The 12,827-nt window shown below is 33.7% G+C and overlaps 1 protein-coding gene across 3 annotated transcripts in view; it reads right to left on the reverse strand.

Annotated features, from left to right (window-relative positions):
* PI4K2B (phosphatidylinositol 4-kinase type 2 beta) overlaps positions 1–12,827 on the reverse strand; it is a 32,240-nt gene that overhangs the window by 8,375 nt on the left and 11,038 nt on the right. For 2 of the 3 annotated variants that reach the window (XR_005019973.1, XM_036852875.1), the window contains exons 3-9: positions 12,247–12,447; positions 11,489–11,620; positions 9,521–9,674; positions 7,924–7,985; positions 5,751–5,850; positions 1,912–2,045; positions 1,275–1,334 (exon numbers count right to left, since the gene is read on the reverse strand). Coding sequence is in view for 2 of the 3 variants with exons in the window: in XM_036852875.1 (XP_036708770.1) it covers positions 1,275–1,334; positions 1,912–2,045; positions 5,751–5,850; positions 7,924–7,985; positions 9,521–9,674; positions 11,489–11,620; positions 12,247–12,447 (843 nt within the window). In the remaining variant the exon portion in view is untranslated. The remainder of the gene's footprint in view (positions 1–1,274; positions 1,335–1,911; positions 2,046–5,750; positions 5,851–7,923; positions 7,986–9,520; positions 9,675–11,488; positions 11,621–12,246; positions 12,448–12,827) is intronic. The other variant, XM_036852876.1, reaches the window with a different exon arrangement.

Genomic DNA, 12,827 nt, shown 5'->3' on the forward strand with positions numbered 1-12,827 from the left:
TTTCACATATAAGTGATAATCATGTAAGTTTTGTCTTTCACTGACTTATTTCGTTAAGTATAATATTCTTTAGGTCTATCCATGTTGCTGCAAATGGCAATATTTCATTCTTTTTTATGGCTGAGTAATATTCCACTGTATTCTAAGCCAATCATCTGTTGATGGGCACTTGGGTTATCACAACTGCTCCAACCCCTTCCATGTGGAATCTATACCTAGCACTTAAGGCCCTCTAAAATCTGGCTCTAGCCTGCTTCTCCAGCCATTTCACTTACTATTTAAAACTTATGACTCTAGCAAAGCACTGTATAAGCGCAAGAGAACACAGAGAGATGTACATGCTAATAATCTGTCCCTTTTCCTGACCCCCAGCCTCATCAGAGCAAGAGCTCCATCAGAGTAGTAACTTGGTTTTTACTCACTGCTGTATCTCAATCACTAGGACAGTTTCTGGCTCTGGTTCTGTCAATAAATATATGATGAATACATAGTTATCTAATTTAACTATATCTATTTGTTAATGTTATATAATAAATAGTGCAAAACCTAGACTTGTCTTCTTTGTCACAGGTATACAGCAAATAGCTACCTTAAATGAAATGCATATTTTAGGAAGAAAAAGTTAATTAGTAAGTCACTAAAAGACAATGTTTACACTACAGTTTATTTTCATTTCAAGTCTTCCTTTTGGAATCTAAATACTATTAGTAGAGTAGAAGAACCAGACATCACCTGTAGGTCAGTCCAGCCTGCAGGTCCACACCAGCAGATGTAACTAATACCCTGTATTGCTAATTAAAGGAGGTGAAAAGGAGTGAGAGGACTGAGTTACAACTAGTATTTGTATGTCCCAATTAGTGCTCAACCATGGTGACATGGTTATTTACTGACTGCTCTAGCAAAGGCCAAACATATTTTATGAGGAAAATAATCAACAGGAAACAGAACGTGGTATTGAAACATTCAAGCAAGTGGATTTGAGGAGGAAAATGATACCAACACTCAGGAAAACAGTTATCAAAATGAGGACAAGAACTAGCAGTAGGAGGAGACTGGCTAACTAAACAATACACAACAAGGTAAAAAAATCTAATACAGAAGACAAAAGAGTATTGAAATCAACTTCATTTCTAATCATCTGAGCTATTTTGGTTCAGAATAAAGGACAGTGTTGAGAGCTGCATCTTTGGGTCACAATGGAAAAAAAAAAGTTGACTACTGTTTCAAAGAGAGAGTTTTTCCTTAATGAACAAGATCTTAAAAAGGTGACCTACCTGACCCCTCATCACAGACATCTGCCTTTCAAAAGTGGCTTTGTCGAATCTTCTGTCAGTCTATCACAAAAAGGAAAGAAAACATTACTATAATTCCAAAAATCAGGATCTTTGAAAAAAAAAAATTGAAAACAAATGAACTCTTCAACTCGGCACATAAGGTCATTAGAAAGCATTCCTAATAGAAAAAAATAGCATGAAAAGATTATTTTTACTTGATGTATTTTCGTATTCCTCCAGAATGACAATAAACAGTGTAGTTATACTCCAACTTGTTCCAGAAAGGATTTAAAATGACTTTCCAGCCAATGGGTTTAGGCTTTTTTAAAAAGAAAATTGAATCATAGCAGATCACCAAACATTTATTATAATTCATAGAGTAATTCTGTAAAAATTCAACTTTTGAAGAAAACAACTTCTCAGATTATAATGTAATTTCACTCCAAAGAATACTCATAGTGTAACTTCATAAATTTATGCTCCTATAAAGTAAAACTGCTAATTCCTTTCTGTTATGTCAGGTTCTACTGCAAGCAGTGATACCAGAAGCAGTAAACTGCAAATTAGCTCTATTAAGAAAATCTCTTTTAAGATTTATTTCATTTTCTGCAATAATTAAAACTAAAAACTTATTTACCTTAAAAAGTTCATAAAGATCTTCACATAAATCTTGCACAAAGTTCATGTCAGAAATATATGGTAGAACCAAGTTTCTTATTTCTTCAGAAAAAGGAACTTTTGCTTGAGGAAGCCAAGCCCAGTGAAATGGATCTAAAAAAAAAAAAAAAAGTATTCTTATCAGTGAGGGGAAATGGTTTAATGGTTTATTTAGACCTAAATTTACCCTGTTTTTTCCCTACAGTTCTTAGGTTAAAAAAAAGACAGGAGACCTAGAGGGGTGGGATAGGGACGGTGGGAGGGAGACACAAGAGGGAGGAGATATAGGGATATATGTATATGTATAGCTGATTCACTTTGTTATAAAGCAGAAACTAACACACCACTGTAAAGCAATTATACTCCAATAAAGATGTTAAAAAAAAAAAAAGGAGAAAGGAGGTATCAGAGAGAACAATTAGTTTTTGCGATCTAAATTATTCATATTTCTAAGTTTGGATGGTTAATTCAGACGGTAAAGCACAGTAAGGTATTACCTGAACTGGTTAGGTTTCTGAGTTTTAAATACGAAACACTAAGTGTTTTGATAATGAGTCTATCTCAAACAGCCCTATATCAAAAAATATATCTGAATCTCTGGTTTCTGTGTTTGGAAACTGAGGGGTATCTATAATTTGTTCACAGCCCCAGATACCATGGCCGAGGTCTCCCTGCGTTTTCAGCCACAAATTATCAGGAACTGACCACTCATATTTGTATATGTGTGTCTGTGTGTGTGTATGATGTTCCAAAATTTTAAATCATTAGTAGGTAATCAGGTAATTGGCTTTGAGGGATAATAGATCCATGATTCTGGGCTAACTCTAGTTCTCTCCCAAGAAGACCATTAAATATACACAGTGCCAGGACTAGAAAGATTTGTAACGTAGTGAGATTGTCTAGATAGGGTACATATTCAGATTCTTGCAAGAAAATGTAAGGCTTATGAGAATATGATCACCCATAGAACTCCAGTGGGTACATCCAATGTGAACCTCCAGCTCCTACCACTTAGAAAGCCCTGAGGAAAAAACTCTGCCTTTAGAGTCATTCCTTCTGAATTCTCTTTTATCTATCTCTTTGAAAACTGTGGGAAGTACAGTCCATTCCAAAGAAAGCCTTTCCTGTGGCCTACATCTCTGAAGCTATGTCCAATTTCCCTTTGACCTTTCCCTGACCAATTATATAAAAGAAAAGCCCTCATTCTATGCCTGCCTCTACTTCCAATCCCTATCCCTCAACTTCTACTATCACCATTCAAACTCTCCCCTAAGATCACCAGTCATCTCATAAGGGTTTCTCAAAAAGCCCATTTTCAGCCCTCATGCTACTTCATGTGTCTTTGCAGCAAGCAGGACTGTTCTCTATCATCTCCCTCTGTGAAATTCTCTTCTATGTGGTTTTGGAGATACCACTCTCTCAAACTTTACCTTCTGTCTTTTAAGCCACTTCTCTTGTTGGCTGGCTTTTCCTCTCATTTTCAATGTCACCATTCCCAGGTTCTATACTTAGTCCTTCCTCTCCTTCATCTACTAAATATTCATGAAACATTTATTGAGTACCTATGTACCTCACACATTGTCCTAGTGATGACATTTGTTCACCATGATTTTCCCAGGTGATAGCAACACCACCACGGCTTCCACTTACCAAGGTGACAGTTTAAAAATGACATCCTCAATACCAATTAATCTTTCAAGTTCTAGACCCTTAATCCCCAACTGTGTGTTTGGTAAAATTTTCCAGGTGTACTGTAGGCATCTTAAACTTGACACTTTTAAAATGCAATTTGCATATAGATTCCAAACCATCAGAGGAAAAAAAAAAATAGAACAAAGACATCTCAAGTCAGTTCAACCAAAGATAGGAAAGGAAAAAAAGAAAAAATTGAAATTCATGGTAAATAGAAAAAAAAAAAAAGATGGCAGGAAAAGTTCAAACACATCAGTAGTTTATTGAGACAAACTACAGAGTTAAGTGTACCTATTAAAAGGATCTCAGATTGGGTAAAAAAAAAAAAAAAAATTCAGCTAAGAGCTGTTCGTATGTCATATACTTAAAATAATGGAAGTTGAAAATAAAAGTATAGAATAATACAGGTAAATACTAATAAAAAGAAACGAGGTACAGCAATGTTACAACAGACGAAATAAGAAATGCCAAAGACACTGCGAGGGATAAAGTGGGATATATTTTACACTAATGAAAAGAACACGCCAACAGCAAGATAAAACGCTGGGCCTTTGTATGTGAAATACAAAGCAAAAAATGTATAGAAATGCAAGAAGAAATTGACAAAATCACAATCACAGTGAACTTTGTCTCTCAAAAATTAACAGATCAAGTGGTCAAAAAATATATCAAGAATATGATTTGACTAACAAGCTTTCATTAGTAGACAGACACAGAACTTTGTGCCTAACCGCATTCTTCTCAAATACAGTCCTTCAGACTGGCCATAAAAGTTACAAAAGAATTACTAAAAAATTTCAAAGAGCAGAATTCACACAGTTAACATTCACAGATCCCAAAGCAATAAAACTTGAAAATAACAATGGACAGTTTTTTTTAAATCAACTGCCCTAGAAATTTAAAACCAAACAAAATACTTCTAAATTATTCCTGTCAAAATAAAATCGGGAAGTATGAATATGTAAAAGCAGAACAACAATGCAACACCTAGCCAATCTGTGCTTTAGCCAAATGATACCTAGAAAAAAAAAAATAGGAAAAAAAAATAGCATGAACACAATAGAAGAAAATAATAATGGAAAACATAAATTATGAAAAAGAAAAAGCAAATAAACAAACTGGAAACCTGATCAATAGAAGGCCAATTATCTGATAAAAGCAAAAAAAATTATATATAAAATATATTAATATAATTATGTATATTATATTTGTTTTGTATATTATATTTATATATAATCATATATATTATATATATATGGGCCAGTGCTTTATAATAGACAATCTTGGGCAAGTCTAGTGAAAAAAAATCCAATAAACAGTAGGAATTTAAAAGAGGCATAGTCATAGATACAGAGATTATTTTTTTAATTTATTACATATATTTCAAACATATGCAAAAATTTTAAAAACTAGTACAATGAATTCCCATATTCTGAATAACCTAATTCAATTATTCCCAAATTTCTTATAAAATTTGTTTCATCTATCCCTGTTTTTCCTCCCCCTAAGTATTTTAAAGCAAATTCCATTTCATTTCACCCCTAAATATTTAATATGCACAGAGGGGATTTCTTAAATCATAAGAGAATTCTACAAAACACTTATACGCATAAATTACAACTCAAGATAACATGGATAATTTTAAGCAAAATAACAACGTCTAAAACTGGCTCAAGAAGACGTAGAAAACCTGACCATTAACTGTAGAAGAGACTGGTAAGGCAGTTAAGCCACTACTCACTAGAAAAGGGGGAGGTAGGCCTAAATTGTTTTAGAAGTGAATACTACCCAAATATGAAAATAAAATTCTACCAAAATATTAAAATAGATAATTCCCATATTACATACATTTAAAAATTGGAAAGCTATCAAACTTATTTTACAAGGCTAATACAAGCCAAAAAATCAAAATCAGACACAGTCATCCAAAAATAAGCAAACAATACATGGCAAGACCCACAGAGTGTAGTACACATTTTTGCATCCCTAGTGCCTAGAACTGAGCCCTAATGAATGACTGTATTTCACCCAGTTTTTCCTCTGCTATTGTGATATCCATAAATTTCATCCCCTCTTATTCTGGAAAAGGGGTAACTACAGAATCTATGGAAAGTTCTAAATACTCACATGCTCTCCACTCATCAGGATGTTTAAAAGGAAATGCTAGACCATTATCAATTGCAGCTATTTTAATAAGCGTTTCTTTATAATCAGTCCGTTTTGTTTCCTAAAGGGGAGAAAAATAGTCTGTTGATAAAAAAATTTATATGCATATTTCCAAAAGATAATTTATAACAATTGCTGAGGCTTAAAGACATTTTATCTGAAGAGCTTATAAAAATAAAGTTGCCAGAAGGTACCAATTTACCTTTTAAGGGAAGAGACTGTCTTAAGAATCAGTAAAAACTTCATAATCACTATTTTTTTTTAAATTTGGTATTACAAATTCATGCATTAATAGTTTCATTTTTTTCCTCTTTGTGGAAGAGGGCTGGGAATTATCAAGACTTTAAAAAGTGTACTTCTGGATAATTTATTGTTAGATACATTGCTTAAATGTATGGTATTTGCAAAATATTGATATTTTTAAGATAACAACTTAAAGTTACCTTATTAAAATCAAGTCTTTCCTACGGTCTCATAGAAATAATTAGTTCAAACACAAAATGTTTCTAAATAAAACTCCCCAATGACCATAGCTAAATATAATAAGGTCCAGTAGAAGGAACTTCAAGAAACTCTTGATTACAGAATGTAGGCCATTCCTAACTTCTCCATTCTTCTGTAACGGAAACGAAGACCTCAGGGACAAGAGACTTTTCATGTTAAACAGTACCTCCTATTATCAAAAAATAGACGGTTGCCATTATTAAGTGGCCCAGATAAAATAACAAGACGTGAAAAAGATAATTTTTAAATTGAAAGTATTAGAGTGAAGGTCCAAGTGATATATGCCAGGTTTGTTCCTGTTAGTTTATATCAAGTATCTCGATGAAAATGCACAAAATACTTAAGAGCGGAAGAATAAGGTTTTCAGTAAAATCCAATTGCTTAAGATATACCAATAAAATATATTTAGGAACTGTTATAAATATGAATATTTTTATATGTGTATTTTAAAACCCATTTCTGCTATAACTGCCATTTATTTGTATTTCTATCATTTTTTTCTATTTACAACTTTATTGAGGTATAATTTACACACAATAAACTTTACATATTAAAGTGTACAATCTGACAAGCACTGACAGATGTGAAACCACCCAGAAGTTTCCTTGTGTCCCTTAGCAGTCCCCTCCCTCCCTCTACCCCACCCCAGGCAACCATGGCCTGCTTTCTGTCCCTAGGGATTAGTTTGCATTTTCTAGATTTTTATATAAAAGGAATCAGACAGTATCTTCCCTTTTGTGTAGCTTCTTTCACTTGGCAGGATTTTGAGCTGCATTCACATTATTGCATATATCAAGCTTATTCTTTTTTTATTGCTGAGTACTATGAATATGTAATTTTAAATTTCTTTGATGAACACGGAAAACTACAAACTTTTAAAGTGATGCAACAGCTTTAAGTGATGAGAATACACAGACTGTAAACATTGGAGAAATTTATTTTTAATCAGTTAAAACTCTCTTAAATGTTTAAACTGATTAAAACTAGTAAAATTATTCTGAATATATCTCTCATGTAAATATCTAAAATTTGAACTTGGGTAGTCAAAGTTGATAGGAATGGATCTAAAATCTATCATCCTGATAGTGTTGAGGGTCTTCACAGTCTATTATGTACATGAAAACCAGCTTCTTATAAGCATTAGAAGTATATTTTTTTAAGTTCAATGGCTATAATTCACAGGTAAAGCACATAGGTTCCATTTTATTGGGTAATTCTGCATTATCTAATCCTGAGTCATAAGGCTCAGAAAGAAGTGAATTAGTAAAATATAAACATTTTGGCAAAAAATACTAGAAGCCTTTCTTTATTACATAAAAGCAAAATAAATATGGTGGTTATACAACAAATTTCCAAAGCCCTAAAAAAAGTACTGAGCTGATATCATTCTTCTATACTAATACAACATAAAAAATAAAACTGCACAGAGATTTTGAAAATAGAATAAAAAATACAATGTAAACAGGTGAAGGAAAGAAAAAAGAGGATAAAAACAGAAAAAGGAGATAAAAACCAAGGATCTAGGTGAAGGAGAGGATGTGATGAAGAATAACTTAACGTCAAGGAATTTTTTACAGAAATTGATAGTGTGTGTATGTGTATATACATATATATATTAAAATTTCCTTACCGTAATTTCATCTTCTTGTTTCTGGTTTTCACATCTGATTAACCAGTTATCATTTCCCCTATCTTTCAAAACAAACAAACAAAAAAATCTGTTACTTCATTTTTTTATGGATATCATAGTTTAATCAAGGGGAAAAATTTAGTCATCACTTTTTGAGACCTTCATTTGTTATCTGTAGCATATGGACATATTAAAGCCTCCAATTTAGCACATACAGACTAAAAATACTCATAAATGTTAGCTAACATTCATTGAGATTTACTCTGTGCCAGACATTGTTGTAAGTGCTTAACATGTATTAGTTCACTGAATTCTTATAACTCTGTGGTAGGTACGATTACTGTCAAGAACTCTTAAACCAAGGTTATTAAAAAGGATAATTTCTCTTCACCTTGGGAAGAAAAAGCATCCACCCCCATTTCCAGGCAAATTCCTGGATAGGCTCTTACCTAATGTCTCTATAGGAGTATTCTAGATTCTACACTAATTTTTAAAAAAACTGAACTATAGTCGATTCGCAATATTGTGTTAGTTTGAGGGGTACAGCAGTGATTCAGTTATATATACATATTTTTTTCAGATTATTTCCCATTATAGGTTATTACAAGATATTGAATATAATTCCCTATGCTATACAGTAAATCCTTGTTGCTTATCTGTTTTATGTGTGGTAGTTTGTACCTGTTAATCCCATACTCCTAATTTATCCCTCCTTCCTTCCCTCTCCCCTTGGGTAACCATAAGTTTGTTTTCTATGTCTATGAGTCTGTTTCTGTTTCGTATGTAGCTTCATTTGTGTTATTTTTTTGGATTCCACATATAAGTGATATCACATTATTTTTGTCTTTCTCTGTATGATTTACTTCACTAAGTATAATATTCTCTGGGTCCATCCATATTGCTGCAAATGGCAATATCTCATTCTTTTTCATGGCTGAGCAATATTCCATTGGACTCTACACTAATTTTAACATTAACTTAAGACCATATGATTTAATAAAGGTAAATCTAAAAAGGTACATAATGCTTTTCCAGAAACTAATATAAATGAGCAAAGATTTTGAACCAGTGGTTCTCAAGCTTCAGGGTGCATGAGAATTACCTGGAGGACTTATTAAACCACGAACTGCTGGCCTCACATTCAGCAGGTCTGGGCTGGGCTCCCAGAAGATGCATCTGTAACAAATGCCCACATAATACTGACCCTGACAGTCCAGGGAACCACATTTGGGAACCACTGTCGCAGATTATCTATTATGTTGGCCAAAAAGTTTGTTCGGGTTTTTCCATAAGATGTTACAACATTTCCAATTTCCAGCAGGCTTTGTCCTGTTGCCAAGAAACTCCCCGCTCCCGAGGGATAGGAACTGATCCTTATCACCTGGGCAGGCGCCTGCTCTGAGTCAGAATATCCAGTACGAGATTAATTCTGCCTGGGAGAGTTGGTACTACATCTCTGTTTTCTAAGGAACGTAAAGAAAAAGTGGCCTCAAGACTACTGCATCAAAATTTTACATCTTTGATTTGGATAAACAAGAGTTGAATACAATTTGAAAGTTAACAAGATTTGAGTGAACAAATGAGAGAACTTCAGTACCTGTATTTCTGATGAGGTAATCCAAAATAACTAATCTTTCAAACTGTGACTGAAATTGTTTTCTAATATTCTCCGGCAAAGGGTCAGCTTCAAATTTCCTAAGCCAATATTCAGCCTCCTTGTAACCTTCAACAAATAACTGAAAGGAACCAATCTATAATTTTAAGAATTATAGTTAGAAAAGAAAATATAAGAACAAAGAGACTACTTTTTAAAGTTCTCAGCAGTATTGTCATAAAATACTTTATATGAACACAATAAGAAAAATCGAAGTTAACACTAATTTAGATAAGCCACATTTATCAAGAAAACTATTTTTATACACTAATTTAAAATAATCACATAAAGAATACATAGCAAATTAAAAACGCTCAATCCTAGACTTTCAAGGAGCATAGCAGCTATTTTAGGATAACTAAAAAACAAAATACACACGTGCCTTTAAGGTGATATTCTCAACAAGAATGCTGTTTTCTAAAAATATTCATTAACATGAAGTTAATTTTGAAGACCAAATTTTACACCTATCCTGGTTATTTATTTAATAATAGTATAATTTTATCTTACTGAAAAAATACTTCAGGATTCTTTTTACAACATAAGATACAGAAAATGACTTTATTTTTATAAAAGAATGAATTCTTTGACTATGTAGCTTAAAGATCCTGTCATAAATTTTAAAGAAGTAACCAATTAATCATAACCTCTATAGTGGTTTTTTAAAAAAGTCCTTTCCTTGAAGATATGTCTATTTTATAAAGTTTTCTATCGCTAAAATTACTAGTTGTTAATATTAAACAATTTTTTAAAGACGGAAATACAAATTTAAACAGCACAGGACACATAGGTAATGGGTAACCTAGTTGGCCTCATAAATATTTACAAACAAATCACTACAAAGAAAACCTATTTAGGACTCCATGCTTTCACTGCCGAGGGCCCAGGTTGGCTCCCTGGTCCAGGAACTAAGATCCCACATGCTGGGCGTTGCAGCCAAAAAAAAAAAAATCTGTCACTTATCCTAACACTTTATGTTATGGTTGGCATGAAATTTTAATGATTTCCTAAATGTTTTCTCTAAAGCACTCATAATGAAGTCCTAGTAGTCATAAATACGGAAATAATATCCTTCTTTAGTCACACCTATTTCAGCATATGCAAGGAGTAACAGGCCTTGTAAATTTTTTCAAAACTTCCTGCTTACTTGGAGTACAATATTAAAGACAAGTTAGGATAACCATGCATTTCTACTCCAATTCTTTTATATAGATAAATGCACAGCAACAACAAAACAACAAAATTGCAGGTTAAATATAATTAAAAAATAAATAAATAAAGCCTAGTGCTTTTTCTAGAATGTTTGTCCCATTAACTCTCCCTTACCCTTGCTTAGCTAGTTGCTAATCATCCCTTAGGTTTATTTAAAAGTGATAAGAAAAAACAAAATCTAATATGTAGTGAGTAAACTCGGCTACTATCATTTACTATGTGCCAGGTACTGTACCAAGTACTTGACATATATTTTTTCGTTTTATTCTCACAACCTTAAGAGGTAGTTTTTTATTATCCCCGTTTTACAGAAACTGGGGCTTGGAGAGTAAGGGACTTGCCCAAGGTCTCAGAGCTAACTGGTGGAGAGGGCTGGAATAAAACCGAGGTCTAATGCTCAGCCTGCACTTTCAGCCAGTACTTTATAAAGCCTTAGGTGCAGCCTCCTCTGGGAAATTCCCTAGCCCTCCAAAGTGGGTTAAATATCCCTCCTCTACCCTCTCTGGGCTCCCTGCACTTAACCATCCTCAACAGCTTTATCACATTGCATTGAGACTGCTTGTTACTATAAGCTCTTGAAGATGAGAAAACCGTTTTTACTAACATATATCCGCAGTCCACAGCACAGTGCCTAGCGCACAGAGCTCAGGTAATATGTGATGAACTTCCCCCCAAATAAAGCTCATCGCAGTAACTTACCTTAGGAGGAAGTCCTATCCGATGAAATTTTCTACCTACTTTTGGCACTTTCTCTAAAGCATACTTTTTGCCTCTAGATTTTGCACGGTCAATTGCACTGTAGTTAAATGTCTCACTGACAAGCCAAACCACCTAGAAACGTACAGTGTAGAAAAATGGCTATTAGAATTTGCATTATAGTGTTTCTATTCACATACACCATGGCACTCACTCTAATGCTGTAAATTAGCAAAGTTTAACACTATACTAAATGCTCCTGAGAATCTAAAATAGAAAGGCTAAGGGATTTGGCAAAGTTGGTTAAATGGCACACATGTATTTCTTTCTGAGAGAGGCAGCCTAAAATTGGCCAGTGGAAGAAAGAAGTAATAGTCTTGAAATGTAGAATTAGGAATGAACATTTCAAGTAGAACTTCAAGTAAAAATGTATAAAGGTCAGAAAGAAAAAGATAGCAGTCAGTCTTCTGAGCATATTAGTTATTCTACCTTCAAAAGAATTTCTAGGTTTTTTTCTGCTTTCTAAATGCTAGTTCTTTCTCCTCTTTTTGTCAGCATCATCTCAGCTCACCTGAGCAAGAGATATTCCCTTGGATACTTTGTGGATCTACACTAGAATCAACTTACTAGTCATTTGTGACTCTGGATTACAAAAAAAGGGGCTCAACTTTAGGCTCTGTCATTACAAATACTACTAAAGTGTTCACAGAGAAGTGGGCTGTAAATTAGAAGTACATGATTAAAAACAATTTCTGCTTTACCCTTGTTTTTGGTACAATGCCCAGATGAAGCTTTTCATCCACAAGGGAGGCACCAGCTTCGGAAAGGTATCCCTGATTAGGAAGCAGGCAGCCTCTGCCAAAGCAGCAAGGGCAGCAGACCTTATGAACATATTTGGTCCATTTTGGATTCAGGTGACCATAAGGCTCTTCCGATTTGGGTTTAAACACACCAATAATGTTCTATAGGGGGAAAAAAGTAGAAATTTTATTAGACTTTTAATACAGAGAGATAATAATCCACAAAACGCATTCTGATCATTTTCTACTTCTTCCCACCACAAATTTGGGCATCACTCTTAACTATTAAGAGGTTTAATTCCAATAACAGTTTTATACGCATTCTCATTCAACCATCTAAAATCAATAATCCTTTGGGCTAATGGTTTTCAAACCGTGCTCTGAGAAATTCTAGGGAAGGTGAGAGAAGAGGGGAGGGCAGGGCTCTAAGACCCCATCCACTGATTTCATGCATTTTATGTACTGGACTTCCTAGTTAAGAAGGGGTCCCACTGATTTTAAAATGTTTGAAAACCACTGACCTAGGTCAAACAGTGTTATTA

The sequence above is a fragment of the Balaenoptera musculus genome, chromosome 5, assembly GCF_009873245.2.
Source record: "Balaenoptera musculus isolate JJ_BM4_2016_0621 chromosome 5, mBalMus1.pri.v3, whole genome shotgun sequence".
In the NCBI taxonomy this organism is placed as follows: Eukaryota; Metazoa; Chordata; class Mammalia; order Artiodactyla; family Balaenopteridae; genus Balaenoptera; species Balaenoptera musculus.